The sequence below is a fragment of the Aotus nancymaae genome, unplaced genomic scaffold (genome assembly GCF_030222135.1).
Source record: "Aotus nancymaae isolate 86718 unplaced genomic scaffold, 86718_ANA_hifiasm-v0.15.2.pri h1tg000108l, whole genome shotgun sequence".
NCBI classification, from domain to species: domain Eukaryota; kingdom Metazoa; phylum Chordata; class Mammalia; order Primates; family Aotidae; genus Aotus; species Aotus nancymaae.
In genome coordinates this window covers 38,969,424-38,984,717 of record NW_026988523.1, presented here as the reverse complement: position 1 = coordinate 38,984,717, position 15,294 = coordinate 38,969,424, and the positions used below count along the sequence as shown (strand labels likewise).

Below are 15,294 nucleotides of genomic sequence, written 5' to 3'. Positions count from 1 at the left end.
CAACCTGGTAGAGACTCCTCCAGAAACCTCCGATGAGCCCCTCCTTTCTCTGGTCTACACCACTCCTAGAAGAGGCTCGCGTTCCTGCTGCTCTGGGCTTCACAGCCTTTCTCTGCTGTTTCCTCTCCCTAGCATTCCCCGGCACACCTTAATCATTTGCCTTTGTATATATTGTGTTTGCTCTGTGTTGTAGGGACAAAAGCTATTTCCTTGTAGTTTCTAAGTGAAAGGCTCAGGTCTGGAGACAAGGAGACACTGGGCCTTGGGTGCGTGCTGGCTCCACCCCTTCCTTGGGCAAGTTATGCCTGAAGCCTTAGCGTCCTCGCCGTCAGATGAGGGTGCCAGTGCCTATTTCTGAGGGTTCTTCCGAGATTCAGAAATACTTAAGTCTCTAGGGACTGGCACAGATGGGTGCTTAAAAAATAGGAGCTATTATTTAGGCCGGGGCCTTCCGCTGACCTATGCTAGACAGTCAGCCCACAATATTATTGTAATGCTAGCTTAGTGCCCATACTACTTATTAAACATTGATTACAAGGCACAAGTTGGAATGAATACATAGTTTCTACTTTCTACACTCCTGCCACCTTCTCTAGGAACACTTCCTGGACTTGTCTGTGGAGAGTGAAAATATGTCAATCTCAGGGCTTGTCTTTCCATACTTAGAAATCCTTTAAGTCTCGCAGCAACAACTTCACACCTGATCCATGAAAAATATAATGTTGGCCGGGCACGGATGGCACACGCCTATTAACCCAGCACTTTGGGAGGCTGAGGTGGGTGGATCACCTGAGGTCAGAAGTTCGAGACCAGCCTGACCAACACGGTGAAACCCCGTCTCTACTAAAAATACAAAAAATGTTAGCCGGCATGGTAGCAGGCGCCTGTAGTCCCAGCTACTCAGGAGGCTGAGACAAGAGAATCACTTGAGCTCGGGAGGTGGAGGTTGCATTGAGCCGAGATCGCCCCACTGCATTCCGGCCTGGGCGACAAAGCGAGACTCCATCTCAAAAAAAAAAGAAAAATATAATGTTTATTATTTATGGGCTTGGGCTTGTTTAGCTATTTGGCCCTCCCGTACTCCACCCCTGAAACTGCTTTTTGCTTACCCCAGCCTGGGCCTATACTGGAGAGACTGGGTCCTTCTTGCCAGGACCTCCAGCAGGCTCAGGTCTGGGAGATGCCCATTGTATACAATATCTCCTCTCCATTCCTGTGACCACCACCTCTCCCAACATCACTCTAATTTTTCTAACAGTCACTGATTATGAGTTGGGCTCCTTGCCTCTGGCATCTCCATCACCTCCCCATCCTGCTTATCACTACTGGATTAAATTTTGCCCTGCCTCCTCAGCTCGAAGAATTCAATTCAAACAGCTCTACAACCCAGCCCCATTATGCTTACCCAACTGCACGGCCACGACTTGAATTTCTCTTCTTGTCTGCCTGGTCTCTGTGCCCCCAACATGACAAACACATCCTGCCAGAGCTCGCTGTTTCCACTGACTGAAATGTCTCCTCCTCAGCTCCCTTGTCTCCAACCACATCCCATTCTTCAGTTTAAGGCCTAGTAAAGGCTTACTTCCTTTGTGAAGTCATCAAGCCCCCTCTGATCGCTTTTCTGAGTCCATTCTGTTCTCTCCTTTGTTCTTCCTTTAAAAAACATTTATTAGAGACAACTTTTGAGTGTCAGACCCTGTGCACACAAAGAAAAAGCTTGGGTTCCTGCCTTCAAGGGGCTCACATTGAGTGGGGAAGACAGACATGGAAGTGAAGAACAGTAATAGACTGATCTGAGTACTGGAATGGAAATGCAGTGGGAATTCAGAAGAGATCATCGCTGGAGGAGCCCCCTCTGGGAAGGCCTCACCAAGGAAGGCTAATTGGAGCTCAGTCTTAATGTTCAAATAAGAGCTGCAGAGAGGGTGCTATCCAGCAGCACGTAATCACTTAATTACATATTGCTTTGTATTTTTCTTCGATTGTTTAGTGTGTTTGTCTTGACTTCTTGGTGAGGCTAATCAGCTCAAGAGCAGGGACAGGCCTGGCACTCTCTGTTCTCCCAGAGCCTAACAGCAGCCCTGGACAAACACCATGTGTTCAGAAAAGGCTTGTTGACTTGAAGCAGATAAATAATCCAGGCTTCTCTGGGAAAGCTGCCTGGAGGAACCCCAGCCCCCCATCAGAGTCCCCCAGCTCATCCCTGGCAAGGCACCCACATCTAAATCCCCCGTCAGAGGCCACCTCCTCCTGCCATAGGGATGAGACTTCACCAACATACACTTGTTCATGCTGCCCCAGATGTCTTTATTGAGGCCTCTCTTTTGACCCAAATACATGAACGAGTGATTGCTGAGATACAGTCCCAAACAAAGTATCCTCCCTTCCTTCTGGCCAGGGACAGGACCGTCCAAAAGACAGGATTAGAAAGAGTGAGGGAAAGCTGTGTATAGATGGAGGGAACAGAACAGAGATGGGGCCCATATATGTGGTTAAAGGAGAATCACAAGAAAGAGTATGCAGAGTGATGGAAGAGACACATAATAAATGAAAGTAAGTTATGGGATAAGAAACAGGAGTCAGATGAGAGAGCGCTGGGCTGGTGTCTAGGGAAAAGTAGCTCATTTCCTCATCAAAGGAGGGGGATCAGGGTCTCAGCACCCAGTGCATAGACCTCAGTTAACTCAATGGCAGAGAATAAACTAGTGTCCCTGGAGGAACTCAGGGAAGGACAAGGAAAGGCAGGAGAGAGCATGAGAAGATCAGTGGGGCTGAAAGAGGGTTGCCGCAGCAACTAGTCATCATCATCGTCGTCATCGTCATCGTCGTCATCGTCCTCTGTGTTGATCTCGCCCTCTAGCACATCCTCCAGCCAGTCCTCCAGCTCCTCAGCAGAAGGCAGGTCCTCCTCGTCGTCCATTTCCATCCATATGCTATCCGCCTAGGAGATGGCGCAGGCAGGGGATGGAAGGTAAGTCCCGCCCAGGTCTTTGGATCCGTCCTCCCACTCACTGGACTCTGTACATCCTTCCCTACTTCCTCGGTCCCTTCCTTTCATCTGCCAATGGCCTGGGAAACTGTCCAGGTGAAGGTATGTGTTAGAATCGTAACAGGTGAGGGTGGGAAGAAAAACTGGATTGCAAAATAGACCTTCTCCCTTCAGTCTGTCTTCCCTGCTCTTGCCACACTGAACTTCCCTATCATGCCTTTGTTGCAAAACCACTGGTGGCTCTTCATGCCTAAGAATAAAGTCAGCAACTCTTCAGCATTCAGGATGTGTCTTTCTTTCCTTAATTTTTTTCTACAAGAGACAGGGTCTCGGCCGGGCGCGGTGGCTCACGCCTATAATCCCAGCACTTTGGGAGACCGAGGCAGGTGGATCACGAGGTCAAGAGATCGAGACTATCCTGGTCAACATGGAGAAACCCCGTCTCTACTAAAAATACAAAAATTAGCTGGGCATGGTGGTGTGTGCCTGTAATCCCAGCTACTCTGGAGGCTGAGGCAGGAGAGTTGCTTGAACCCAGGAGACGGAGGTTGTGGTGAGCCGAGATCATGCCATTGCACTCCAGCCTGGGTAACAAGAGCGAAACTCCATCTCAAAAAAAAAAAAGAGACAGGGTCTCACTCTTTTGCCCAGGCTGGAGTGCAGAGGTGCAGATCACTGCAGCCTTGAACACCTGGGCTCAAGTGATCCTCCCCGCTTGGCCTCCCAAAATGCTGGAATTACAGATCTGAGCCACCACCCCTGGCTCCAGGGCTTTTCATAACCTGCTTTTCTAGTACCATTCTCAGTGATCTCTAGACTCTCAGCCATAAAAATCTACCTGCCTTTTCCTGAACCTAATATTCATTTTCCTGCTTTTGACCTTTTGATCTTGCTCTTTCCTCAGTTTGGAACTGACTTCCCTGAATCATCACTTGTTGAAATCCTATACGTTGGGCACGGTGGCTCATGCCTGTAATCCCAGCACTTCAGGAGGCCGAGGCAGGCAGATCCCCTGAAGTCGGGAGTTCGAGACCAGTCTGACCAACATGGAGAAACCCCCATCTCTACTAAAAAATACAAAATTAGCCAGCATAGTGGCACATGCCTGTAGTTCCAGCTACTCGGGAGGCTGAGGCAGGAGAATGGCTTGAACCCAGGAGGCGGAGGTTGCAGTGAGCCAACATCGTGCCATTGCACTCCAGCCTGGGCAACAAGAACCAAACTCTGTCTAAAAAAAAAAAAAAGAAATCCTATACGTATAATCTCCATTTGAATGTCACTTTTTCTTGATCTTTTCTCTGATTCTGTCTAGCAGAAATCAATGTGATTCCTGTGTCTTATTTTATTTGTATCTTTATTATAAAGTTTATCAGACCTGTCCTTGTAGTTAATGGAATACCTGCGTCTCCAATTAGTCTGATAATTCTATGAAAGCAGAGACTGTGGCATATTCTGTTCAACTTAGTAGTTTTGTTGTTGTTGTTGTTGTTTTTGAGACAGAGTCTCACTCTGTCGCCCAGGCTGGAGTGCAATGGCACAATCTTGGCTCACTACAACCTCCGCCTCCTGGGTTCAAGCGATTCTCCTGCCTCAGCCTCCTAAGTAGCTGTGATCACAGGTGCCTGCCACCACATCCGGCTAATTTTTGTATTTTTAATAGATACAGGGTTTCACCATGTTGGCCAGGCTGGTCTCGAACTCCTGACCTCATGATCTGCCCGCCTCAGCCTCCCAAAGTGCTGGGATTACAGGTGTGAGCCACCGCACCTGGCCTAACTTAGCAGTTTTGAAGCACCTACTGTGTGTGCATGAGAAGTCTTCTGCCCTGAACAAGTTCAAAAATCTACTGAAAGAGACAGACGTAATATAGCCATTTAAATGTCATCTTCTCGCCGGGCGCGGTGGCTCACGCCTGTAATCCTAGCACTTTCGGAGGCCGAGGCGGGTGGATCACCTGAGGTCAGGAGTTCAAGACCAGCCTGACCATCATGGAGAAACCCCATCTTTAAAAAAATAAATAAATAAATAAATAAATAAATGTCATCTTCTCAATGGTTAATGAGCCCTGGAGTGCCAGGGAGGGAATGATTCTAAATGGGAGATCTGGAAAGACTTCACAGAGGAGAAAGGGTTTGAACTGGGCCTTGAAGGATGAGCCACTGATTCCAACACGTGGGACAGGGCTACATTCTGATCATAAGTCTCTGCCTCTATCCAGCCACTAGACTGGGCGTGTCTGTGTCCTGTGGGAAGGGCCCAACTCCTAGTTAGCAGAGAGGAGGAGAGCTAGCTAGGCTAGGAAGCAGAGTTGGGGGTCAACCGGGGATGTGGACAGGAAACTCACATCGGTAACATTGACGACTCCTATCTGTGGGGCTGACAAGTCGATGTCAAACGTCTTCTCCCAGTATGGGACGAGCTGTAGAGAGATCCAAATATGGCAACTTAGTGGATGCTGGGAACACATGAATTCAGGAGGATGAGTACGAGGGCCAGCCCAGGGATGGAGAGGGGACAGCATGAAATGGCAGTGGATGGGGACAGGTCCAGCTGTGAGGGCACCAAGACAGTGGGTAGAACTCAGCAGCGAAAAGAGGAGAAATCCTGAAGGGAGAGCATCGGGAGGGTCAGCCAGCCACACTGGCCCCTCTTTTCCGAGGAAGACTGGATCGGAAACCCTGTTCTCATCCTGGATCAGATCCTCGTGTTCAAGGTCAAGTCCCTTCTCTCTGGCCCTCAGATCTTACTTTTCTGAAACAAGGCAGGTATACCTGGTAAGTACCAATGTTTCTCACATTTCTCTTTGTTCTTTCAGTTACTCATTCAACAATGAGTGCTGGGTGTTGGGAATTTAGCTGAGAACAAAACCATCTCTCAAAACATGGAATCTCTGTGCTATGATTCTAGGATTGAGTGTGTATACGCATGTGAAGGGTTGTTGTCCTTCAAAACACTGGTTTCTTTAGGAGTGAGCCGTGGTACTGGAGCTACCCATCCAGCCTCTGCTCTAGGAATCGTGTGTGAGGTCCTGTCCTGTTTCCCCTTGCTCAGGATGCCCTCCATGCCCACAGTGCCCTTGAGCATGCAACACGCATACCCTCCCAGGGTCCCCCAGCTAGGAGGTGGGGATAGGCACTCTGAAACAAAGCCCTCACTAAGAAGATGCCACAGTCCAAGGCCCCGCCTTAGGATAGCAGTGCCTCAGCTGTGCCTCTTACCAGGGGGAAGTCATCAGGGTCAATCCAGATGATACTAAGATCAGGGTTTTCAGTGTTTTCTTGGGCCACCGCCTTGAGAGTCTCTAAGAACTCGAAGCCGTCTTGGAGGGAACGCCAGTGCAAAGTGTGAGGCGTGTGGAGAGGAAAGGGACCCAGATGAAACGGGAGTACGGAGCTACCTCCCTGCTCCCTCAGCTCCACTTGTCTAGCCCTAGGCTGCTTGCAAACTCCCAGGACAGCCTCCGAATGAGGCCTATGCTCCAATAAACACACCCACCTCCCCCTGCCTTCCCTCCTGTCCAACCCAGTATTCCTCCCTCACCGGGATCATCTTCCTCTGCGAAGGCCACAATGTGGATTCCATCCATATCATCCTCCTGTCGGGGTAAGAGGGAGAACAGAGTTTTGGAGAAGACCTTACTATACTCCCTGAAGTTGGAGAGCCCAGAACAGGTCCTAGATGTTCACCGAACCTCAATTGTGCGGAAATCCAGTTTCAGGACCAGATATATTCTTGTGAGGGTGACCTTTTCCCAAGGGACACTCCCTTTTGGCTCCAAGGCCCCACACTTCCTCTGATAATTCCTTTATCCCCAGGCTCAAGGCTCCTCCCTTGCCATCTTCACTTGTGTCTGTCTCCCATTTCCTCCCATATTCTTCAGAGTAGAAAACCTCCCACTGCTGAGCCAGGCGGGGTGGCTCCCGCCTGTCATCCCAGCACTTTGGGAAGCCAAGGTGGGTGGGTCACGAGGCCAGGAGTTCAAGACCAGTCTGGCCAACAAGGTGAAACCCGTCTCTACTAAAAATACAAAAAAAAAATTAGCTGGGCATGATGGCAAGCGCCTGTAATCCCAGCTACTCAGCAAGCTGGGGCAGGAGAATTGCTTGAACCTGGGAGGAGGTTGCAGTGAGCCGAGATCATACCACTGTACTCCAGCCTGGGAGACAGTGAGACTCTGTCTCAAGAAGAAAAGAAAAGAAAACCTCCCGCTGCTGCTAGTGCACTGTTTTTACCATTTTTTTCTTTTTTTTGAGACGGAGTTTTACTCTTGTTGCCCAGGCTGGAGTGCAATGATGCCATCTCAGCTCACCGCAACCTCTGCCTCCCAGGTTCAAGCGATTCTCCTGCCTTAGCCTCTCAAGTAGCTTGGATTACAGGCATGTGCCACCACACCTGGCTAATTGTTTTGTATTCTTAGTAGAGACGGGGTTTCTCCATGTTGATCAGGCTGGTCTTGAACTCCCAACCTCAGGTGATCCACTCGCCTCGGCCTCCCAAAGTGCTGGGATTACAGGCATGAGCCACCATGCCAGGCCGTGCACTGTTTTTTCTACCAATTGGCCTGAGGAACAGCAGGGTGGGATTTTTCTAGGACTTGAGTCTTCTGGTACCTATGCTTCCCTGAGGGCCCTGGCGAGGGCACTCACCCAGGTCTCATACATACTCTCAGGCTTCAGTTTTCTCAGGGTTGATCTAGAAGAGAGACAGAGTGTCATTAACTCAGTGGGTTAGAAGGACGCCCCCTCCAGAGGGTCCCGTAGCAGAGGCTGCCTCTAGGTCAGGCCCAGGGCACAGACAGCTTGTAGCCTAGAACAAAGCCATCTGGCAAGCCTCAACTCTGGGCACCAGGCCCAGCTCATTGCATGGTTAAAGTGGTGGGAAAATGGAGGGTGGGCAAAGGGACCGGAGAGAGACTCTGGGGAGAAAGGCAAGAACTGGATATCGGGGTCTTCATTCATTATGTATTCGTGCATTCACTCGTTCACTGTGATTGAGTGCCCAACATGTTCTAAGCACTGCACTAGGAGCTGGGTGGAGCTGAACCAGGCAGGCATGTTCCTGCCTTGACGAAGGGGGCTGGTAGTATGGGAGAGGGCGAGCACTGTTTCTGCTGGTGATTGGCTATTTCCGGTTGTGGACTGCTACGAAGGAAGGGAATTAGCTGTGATGCAGGGCAGGGGTATTCAACCTCAGCACTATTGCCATTTGGGGCCAGATAATTCTTCGTAGTAGGGGGCTGTCCTGCGCACTCCAGAATGTTTCGCAGTATCCCTGGCCTCTGTCCACTAAATACTAGTAGCACTCCACACAACCAAAAATGTGTCTAGACATTGCCAAACATCCTCTGGAGGGCAAAATCTTATGCCCACCTTGCCACGCCTTCCAGCCTCGTAGAGAACCACTGGTGTGGGGTATTATATTAGAAAGAACATGGGGCTCATGCCTCCAGCACTTTGGGAAGCTGAGGTGGGTGGATCACTTGAGGTCAGTTTGAGACCAGCCTGGGCAACATGGTGAAACCCCATCTCTACTAAAAATACAAAAATTAGCCAGGTATGATGGATGCCTGTAATTCCAGCTACTTGGGAGGCTGAGGCAGGAGAATTGCTTGAACCTGGGAGGCGGAGGCTGCAGTGAGCCAAGATGGTGCCACTGTGCTCCAGCCTGGGGGATGGAGTGAGTGCAGGATTTTCAATCTCAGAAAAAAGAACGAACGAACATGGGACGTGTCAGCGTCAAAATCCCAGCTCTGACACTTATTACCTGTAGAACCTTTCACTGAGGTTGTTAAAGGACTTAATACAATAATAGAGATGGAAAGCACCTTGCAGTTCCTGGCAGACCACAGGCAGTCAGCACTCATTTGTTGAGAGAGATTACTTAAGTCACACTCAACCTCACATTGAATTATACGCATTTATGGAGGACCTTCTCTGTGTAGGGCTCAGGGCTGAGTACTCGGGTGTAAAATATTGTGCAAAATTATCAGTGTATCAGAGAGCACTGGTGCCCAAAGTGCATTCATCTCCAGGCAAGGCTGGCTTCCCCCAGCCCATCTGACACAGCGTGTTCCAGCCCAAGGAGGAGCCGCCCCGCTCAGAGGGCTGCCCTTGTCCCCCACCTCCTGTGCTCCTCCACGAAGCTGACAATCTCCTCTTCACTATTGGGCTTGTCTGGGATGGTCACAGGCTCTTCCATGAAGGCCTCATAGAAATCAATCTCGTTCAGCTTCAGGGTCAGCTTCTTTGCCACCTTTGGGAGAGGGGGTAGGAGGGGAGTGGAATAGGAGACGCAGGGTCATGTTGAGAAGCAGTATTACCAGGGAACAAACATGAGGAAGGGAGTCAGAAAGCTGGGATCCTTGTCACTGCCATGTGACACCTGACAAGTGTCCTAACTTCTCGGGTTGGGTTTAACATGAGACAGCTGTTAGGCCATCTAAAGCCCCTCTTCAGCTCTAAATCTATGGAGTGGGAGGGGCCAGGGTGGGGTGGGGAGTGCCAGTGCATAGGAAGGGACTAGGTCTGCCATCAATTCTGGGAAGGGAAGCTGGAGGACAGCTTTGGGACGCAAGGGACACCCAACACAGCCGCGGGGAGGAGAACCTTGCTGTCGAAGGTGGCGAAGAAGGGGATGTAGGGATGAAACTCCTCAGCTGCATCCTCGAAGGCTTTGTAATCTGAGGGGGGAATGCAGAGTCAGTCTCTGGGGAAACCAGAGGCTGCCGGGGAATCACCCCACTACGGTCCCCAATTCTTTGCAGGCAGGGTTCATTTTGAGACCCACCCCCTCTAGTCCTCCAAGAATGAGAGGAAGGTGAAATACTGGAGGTACTTGTCTGGGAACCCTCAGAGTACGGGAAGGTCAGAGCTGTTGATGGCGCTGAGCACGGCTGGAGGAAGAGGTGGGAAGTGAGGAGGTCGAGGCTGAGATGTGGGCAAGATGGGGATCCAGGGAGGGGCACAGTGGAGTCTGAGGGTTACCCACGCTCTGAGTCTTTGCTCTTGAAGTAGCCAATGAGTTTGATCTCATCCTCAATATTCTCAAATGCCTGGAGCTCTCGTTCACCTTCAATCAATTCCACAGGGTCCTCCAGGACCTAAAAGAGGAGGCCATTGCAGGAAGAGAGTTTCTATCCTGGAGTAGAACCAGAAAGGGACCTAGGGAAAAGAAGGCTAGGGAAGTGGAGGAGGGGACTCGATGTTGACAGTGTGTATGTGTAGGGGGTTGTGTGTGGGTGTGCGTGCGTGTGTGGTGTGTGTGGAGTATGTGTTGTGCATGTGTGGTGTGTGTGAATGTGATATGTGTGTGTGGTGGGTGTGTGGTATGTATATGATGTGTGTGTGATGTGTATGGATGTATGTGTGTGGTGTGCATGGGGTGCATATGTGTAGTGTGTGGTATGTAGGTGATGTGTGGCCTGTTGTGTGCATGTGCGTGCATGTGTGTGGTGTGCAGGCAGGTAGTGCGTGTGCGTATGGTGTGTGTGCATGTGGTGTATGTGTGCCGGGTCAGGTTGGGGTTGGTAGGAACTAGGGGGCAGGCAGTGGAGTCTTCAAGGAAAACTGTCCGGTCAAGGGGAGTACGTACGTCGAGCAGAAACTCCACGAGGGTGTCAGCAGAAAGCTCGCCGTCGTACTCAATGACTTCATCCCCCTTGAACACGTAAATGCTATCCACTTCAGTTAGGCCTAGGGAGTGAGCTGGGGGTGAGGCAGGATCCCAGGCTTCCCACAGATCCAAGGTGCCAGTCCTAGGCCACAGCCCATGTGATAATCCCCATGCTCCACCTCATGGGCCTGCGGCCCCACCCACCTCCTCTGACCCCAGGCCGAAGGGCCTGATGTCTCTGCCCCTGGATTTAGCCCATGAGGCTAGACTGACCCCAGGGCTCTCTAAGGAGAAGCTGGAGGATCAGGGAGGGTAGGTAGGGTGAAGGGAGGGAATAGAAAGGTGTCGATTCTAGCAGTATTTCTCCCCTTCTCTGATTACCACGACTGGAGATGAGTACTCATGCCCCTCTGAGGACTCTAGTAGCTGGTTCCCAGTCAAGCTCTTCAATTGCTATTACTGACCAGATGACTTCATTGTTACTGACCACCCCTCCCCCATCTATGTCCAGAATCCCGTCTCGACCCTGTGCTGCCCCCTGGTGGCTGGCTGCTGTAACAACCATGGCTCTGGAAGGGAGGGGTTGGAAGTGGAGTTTGCAGAGGTCTGGCCAGCCCAGCCTGTGGAGGACTCCCCTTCCCTGCAGCACCTAGCCATGTTTCTTAGGTAAGTATAAATAAGGCCTCCCCACCTCTTTCTGGGATTTGAGCATGGGACTTGATAAGGAATAGAGAGGGAGAGTCTCCCAGCCATAACCCTCCCAACTTCATATTTTCTCACCCCCTCTTTTAGAATAGACATAGATCTGAGAGGTTCCCAAGCCCCTCAGACCCAAGGCCGGCCTGAAAGGTCCTCCGTCCTAAGCCTCCCCTGGTCTCAATGCCACCCTCCTCTCCCTTGCCCTCCCCTCTCTTACCTAGTTTCTTGGCCACAGCTGCGTCCTTCTCAGAGTCTACCAGCCCGAAGCCAACGCCCTTGTCTTCTAGGACTTGGGCTGCTAACTGGAGGGGAGGATTAGGATCACAATTAGCCCCTGGAATTTTTATTATCCCCTGTTCTCCCGCTCTTGCTTTCAAGTTGGGTCAGTTGAGGTGCAGGAGATATAAGAGCTGACTTTGACCCTTTGCTAAGATCCAGAATATCCCCCAAATTCCCTACAACCACACAGTTCTGATTTGAGCTCAACTTTTAGTTCATAAATGTGGATTGCTCATTTGCACTGTGCTTATTATTTGAACTTGAAGACACTGCACTTGATACGTCCCGGTGCCTGAGAGGTGCTGAGGAGTCTGGCTTCAGAGTGACTGAGACCCCCTTCCCTCCTTCAGGGTTGACCCCTGCATTCCATTCTGGTCAAAGGCCAAGCTCAGTGTGGGGTTGATCTTGGAAGTCCCTGAGATTCTTCAGAGTGACTACAATGGGAAGAATGTTGGAGGGTGGGAGGGCGGTGGTGGGTCTGGTCATGTTGCTGGGGAGTGGGGAAGGCCAGAGACCTGAGAGAAAAGGTCACCATTTGTCACCCCCAGAGGGAGAGAGACTGATAGTGACTGGACAGCTCTTCCCATCAGGGCCCAACTTTCACCTTTCACTGTCTACCTCAGTCTGTCCTTAGGCTGTGGACAGTCACACCTGGAGTCCCTGCCCCCATAAGCCTTCCAGCTTAGTGCTCAACCCTGATTCTCTCTGCTGTGGGCACAGCTTGCAGCTTTACCCCCACTCAGCACAGACTCATGCACTGTGATTCTCAGAGGGGCGGGGAAGGGAGGCGGTTAGCAGGTGGATGGCCAGGGATACTGAGCACTCAGGATAAAAATACTCAGCTCATTAATCAGATGGCAGGTTCCAGCACGCAGCGGGGTGCACAGAATGAGAGCCTGTGGTTCTGGTGTCTCACCCTGAAATGCTCCACGCTCTGGACAAGCTGGGGCCTATCTGCATGCCAAGCCAGAGAAGGGACCACAGGAGCTTGGACAAGAAAACTCACATATCCCAGCTCCTAAAGGGGTGTGTGTGACCACGTCTCCCAGTCATTCCCAAACATAGGATTTTTTTTTTTTTTCTTATGATAGCTCCTTTCTCCTTTGGGCCTGTAGTCAGTTTGGAGGTGAGAAGACTCTTCCCACAAAGAGAAGACTGGGGAAGACATTCTGACACCTCCTGCAACCATCAGAATTTTCCAATGAGGGCATCCAGCTTGATCCAACAGAGACAAATGGGGAATTAGGGAGGGGGAAGGAGAGAGAGGGGACCGGGAGGCCAATGGGAGGCACAGTCTCTGGGAGATATTTAAACATGGCATGCACGTATCATAACATTTACATTTATACCCAATTTGGATCTCGCTGGGGCCCAGCCCCTGAGGTATGTGGAGGGGACATGTTCTGGCTAAGCAGATGGGTGAGGTAGGGGAGTGCAATGTACACGGCTGTTCTCCCCGGTCCGTGTTCCAGCAAAACCTAAGTCAAATGCTACCAGCCTCCTACATCAGGGAGGGGAGCTCTTCCTGCAGCACCCCGTTGAAAGGATTACCTAACGATGATAGTTCTTCTGGGTTCCTGAGTCTCTGTTTCTCATTCGATTAAAGCCACATGCCACTTGCGCCCTGTTGGTCAAGACAGGGGTCCTGCCACACTGCCCCTCACCCCCAGATCCCATCCTCAAAGCACTACACGGGTGTAGGATAGGGGGTCCCAGAGAGGGGCGAGGCATGCTCTGCGGGCCTGCAGTGCCCCCAACTCACCTCCAGGATCAGCTCCTCCATCTCAAATTGTCTTTGTGAGGCCTTGTCATCCTCGGGGGGCTCATGGTAGAGGAGGGCCAGCACCTCATACTTCTTGAACACATTCTTGTAGTTCTTTGCATTGACATTGATTACACGGTCCACACCATCGTACTCAGGGAAGTCCAGCCCTTCCTCCCCCTGCACCCATGACTTGGGCATCCCTAGCACCAGCAGCAACAGCAGTGCCAGCCGCAGACCCGGCACAGCTCTGGCCCCCATCCTGTCTGTAGCACTCATGGATGTAGTGGGAGCTGGGTCGGCTCTCCTGGTCCAGAAGAGGTTAGCTGTGGTAGGGAGGGGCCCCTGGGTCCCAGATTCTGAGTTAGGGGCTCGAGTGGGAGGGGGGGTTGGGGAATGGCCCAGAGCGGTGGACAGAGGACAGTGCTGGGTCCTGGACAAACTGCCGACAGAGCCAAGGGAAAAAGGGTCAGGAGGAGGAATAGGAGCAGGGGGCGGGGAGGGAACCGGAGCTGCCCCCTGAAATTGGCACCCCTCAGTCCCCACATGGTCCTGTCTAAATACGTCTCCGTGGTTGGCAGGAGAGATGGATAACCTTCTGAGGCCAGGACAGCTCCATGCGGGCTGGAATCCTCCCACCTCCTACGCTTCTCCACCAGGCTCCCAGGGGCTCCTTCCCTCCCCCTCCTCCAGTGTCCAGGGCACCTCAGCCCTGGTCCCCATGCTGGCCTAAGAGCTCATCGCCATATTAAGAAAGGAAAAGGAGAGATGCCGGAGCTAAAAATAAGAGCAGATGAGTCGGAGGTAAATGAAGCTGGGGCTGGGGGAGGGGCGGTATAAGGGTAATTGGTGAGGGCTGAGGGTAGGGCAAGGGTAATTAGAATTTAAATGCAGTGGAGAGGAGGAGCTAACTGGGTCAGAGGCTAAACTGATAATATAGGACAACAGGGGTATTGGCTCTATGTCCTACAGCCTGGGAGTCTGTAGGTGAAGTCTGATTCTGATTCTTTGATCCTAGGTAAGAGAGTGTAAGCCAGGCTGCAGGAAAGAGACCCCCTGCACTTTTCTTTAAAGAACCAGGACCAAGGATGAGGTCATTCTCTGAATAAAAGATGGAGCTGTGTCCAAGACTGGCAACCTGGCTCAGCTCCAGCCAGTTTCCTTTGCCTCACTCAACATTCCTAACTTGGGAATGCAGGGAAGGACAGGGCTGGCCCAGATCCTGTCCTGTAGAGATGTGGGCTTGGGGTTTCTCTGCCCATAAAACCCACAATGAGAAGGGGACTGTCGTTTGGTTGCCACCTGTGTGTGTGCTCCCTACCCTGATCCGATGGGACTGGGTTTTCTGGGGCACCGTGGGAAGGCAGGATTTCCCAGGCTGCATGCTTTCAAGGAGAGTCAATAGCTACTATTTATTCCCACATCTTTGACAAGACAAAGAGAATCAGGTATAAACACTGGGGCAAAAAAAATAACATTAGGTAAACACAAAGACGGGAACACTGTGCCCCGAACCAAGGCTGTTGATTAATTCTGTGCACCCCAAATCCAAAGCAGAGTTGGGCGGGTAGGGGCTTAAACTTCTGGATCCAGCTTGTGGGTGAGGAGAGAGTAGTGAGTTCAACTCTGGACATGTAGGAAGGAAGGGCCCTCTTCATGGCCTTCCAGGGTTCTCATGCACAGGTAAACTGAGGCATAAGGGAGACCATGGAGGGTTAGATCAAAGTCACATGCTGCCACCCACTCTGAGGTATGTCTGATTCTAGAGGGACAGTGTTGTTTTTTGTTTTGGTTTTTGTATTCAGGCAGGGCCATGTAATTATGTTAGCAGAATAACTTGTCCACGTCTTAGACCTTACACAGCTAAACAAGGAAGGCCACAGAAAATCTCAGAAACATGGCAGGAGTGAGGCTAAGAGGGACAGCTGACACTGCAGCAGGAGAGGTTAGAGCT

The 15,294-nt window shown here is 51.2% G+C and overlaps 1 protein-coding gene across 1 annotated transcript; it reads right to left on the bottom strand.

The window, feature by feature from the left end:
* Nucleotides 1-2,283: 2,283 nt before the first annotated feature.
* On the bottom strand, nucleotides 2,284-13,807 carry CASQ1 (calsequestrin 1). The gene is made up of 11 exons (XM_012449684.2): nucleotides 13,341-13,807; nucleotides 11,517-11,601; nucleotides 10,580-10,680; nucleotides 9,977-10,088; nucleotides 9,595-9,668; nucleotides 9,111-9,241; nucleotides 7,636-7,681; nucleotides 6,530-6,584; nucleotides 6,208-6,308; nucleotides 5,334-5,408; nucleotides 2,284-2,941 (listed from the first exon to the last, which is right to left on the bottom strand). Exons 1-11 carry the CDS (start codon nucleotides 13,617-13,619, stop codon nucleotides 2,795-2,797), a joined length of 1,206 nt encoding a protein of 401 aa, XP_012305107.2. The 5' UTR covers nucleotides 13,620-13,807; the 3' UTR covers nucleotides 2,284-2,794.
* Between the last annotated feature and the right edge of the window lie 1,487 nt (nucleotides 13,808-15,294).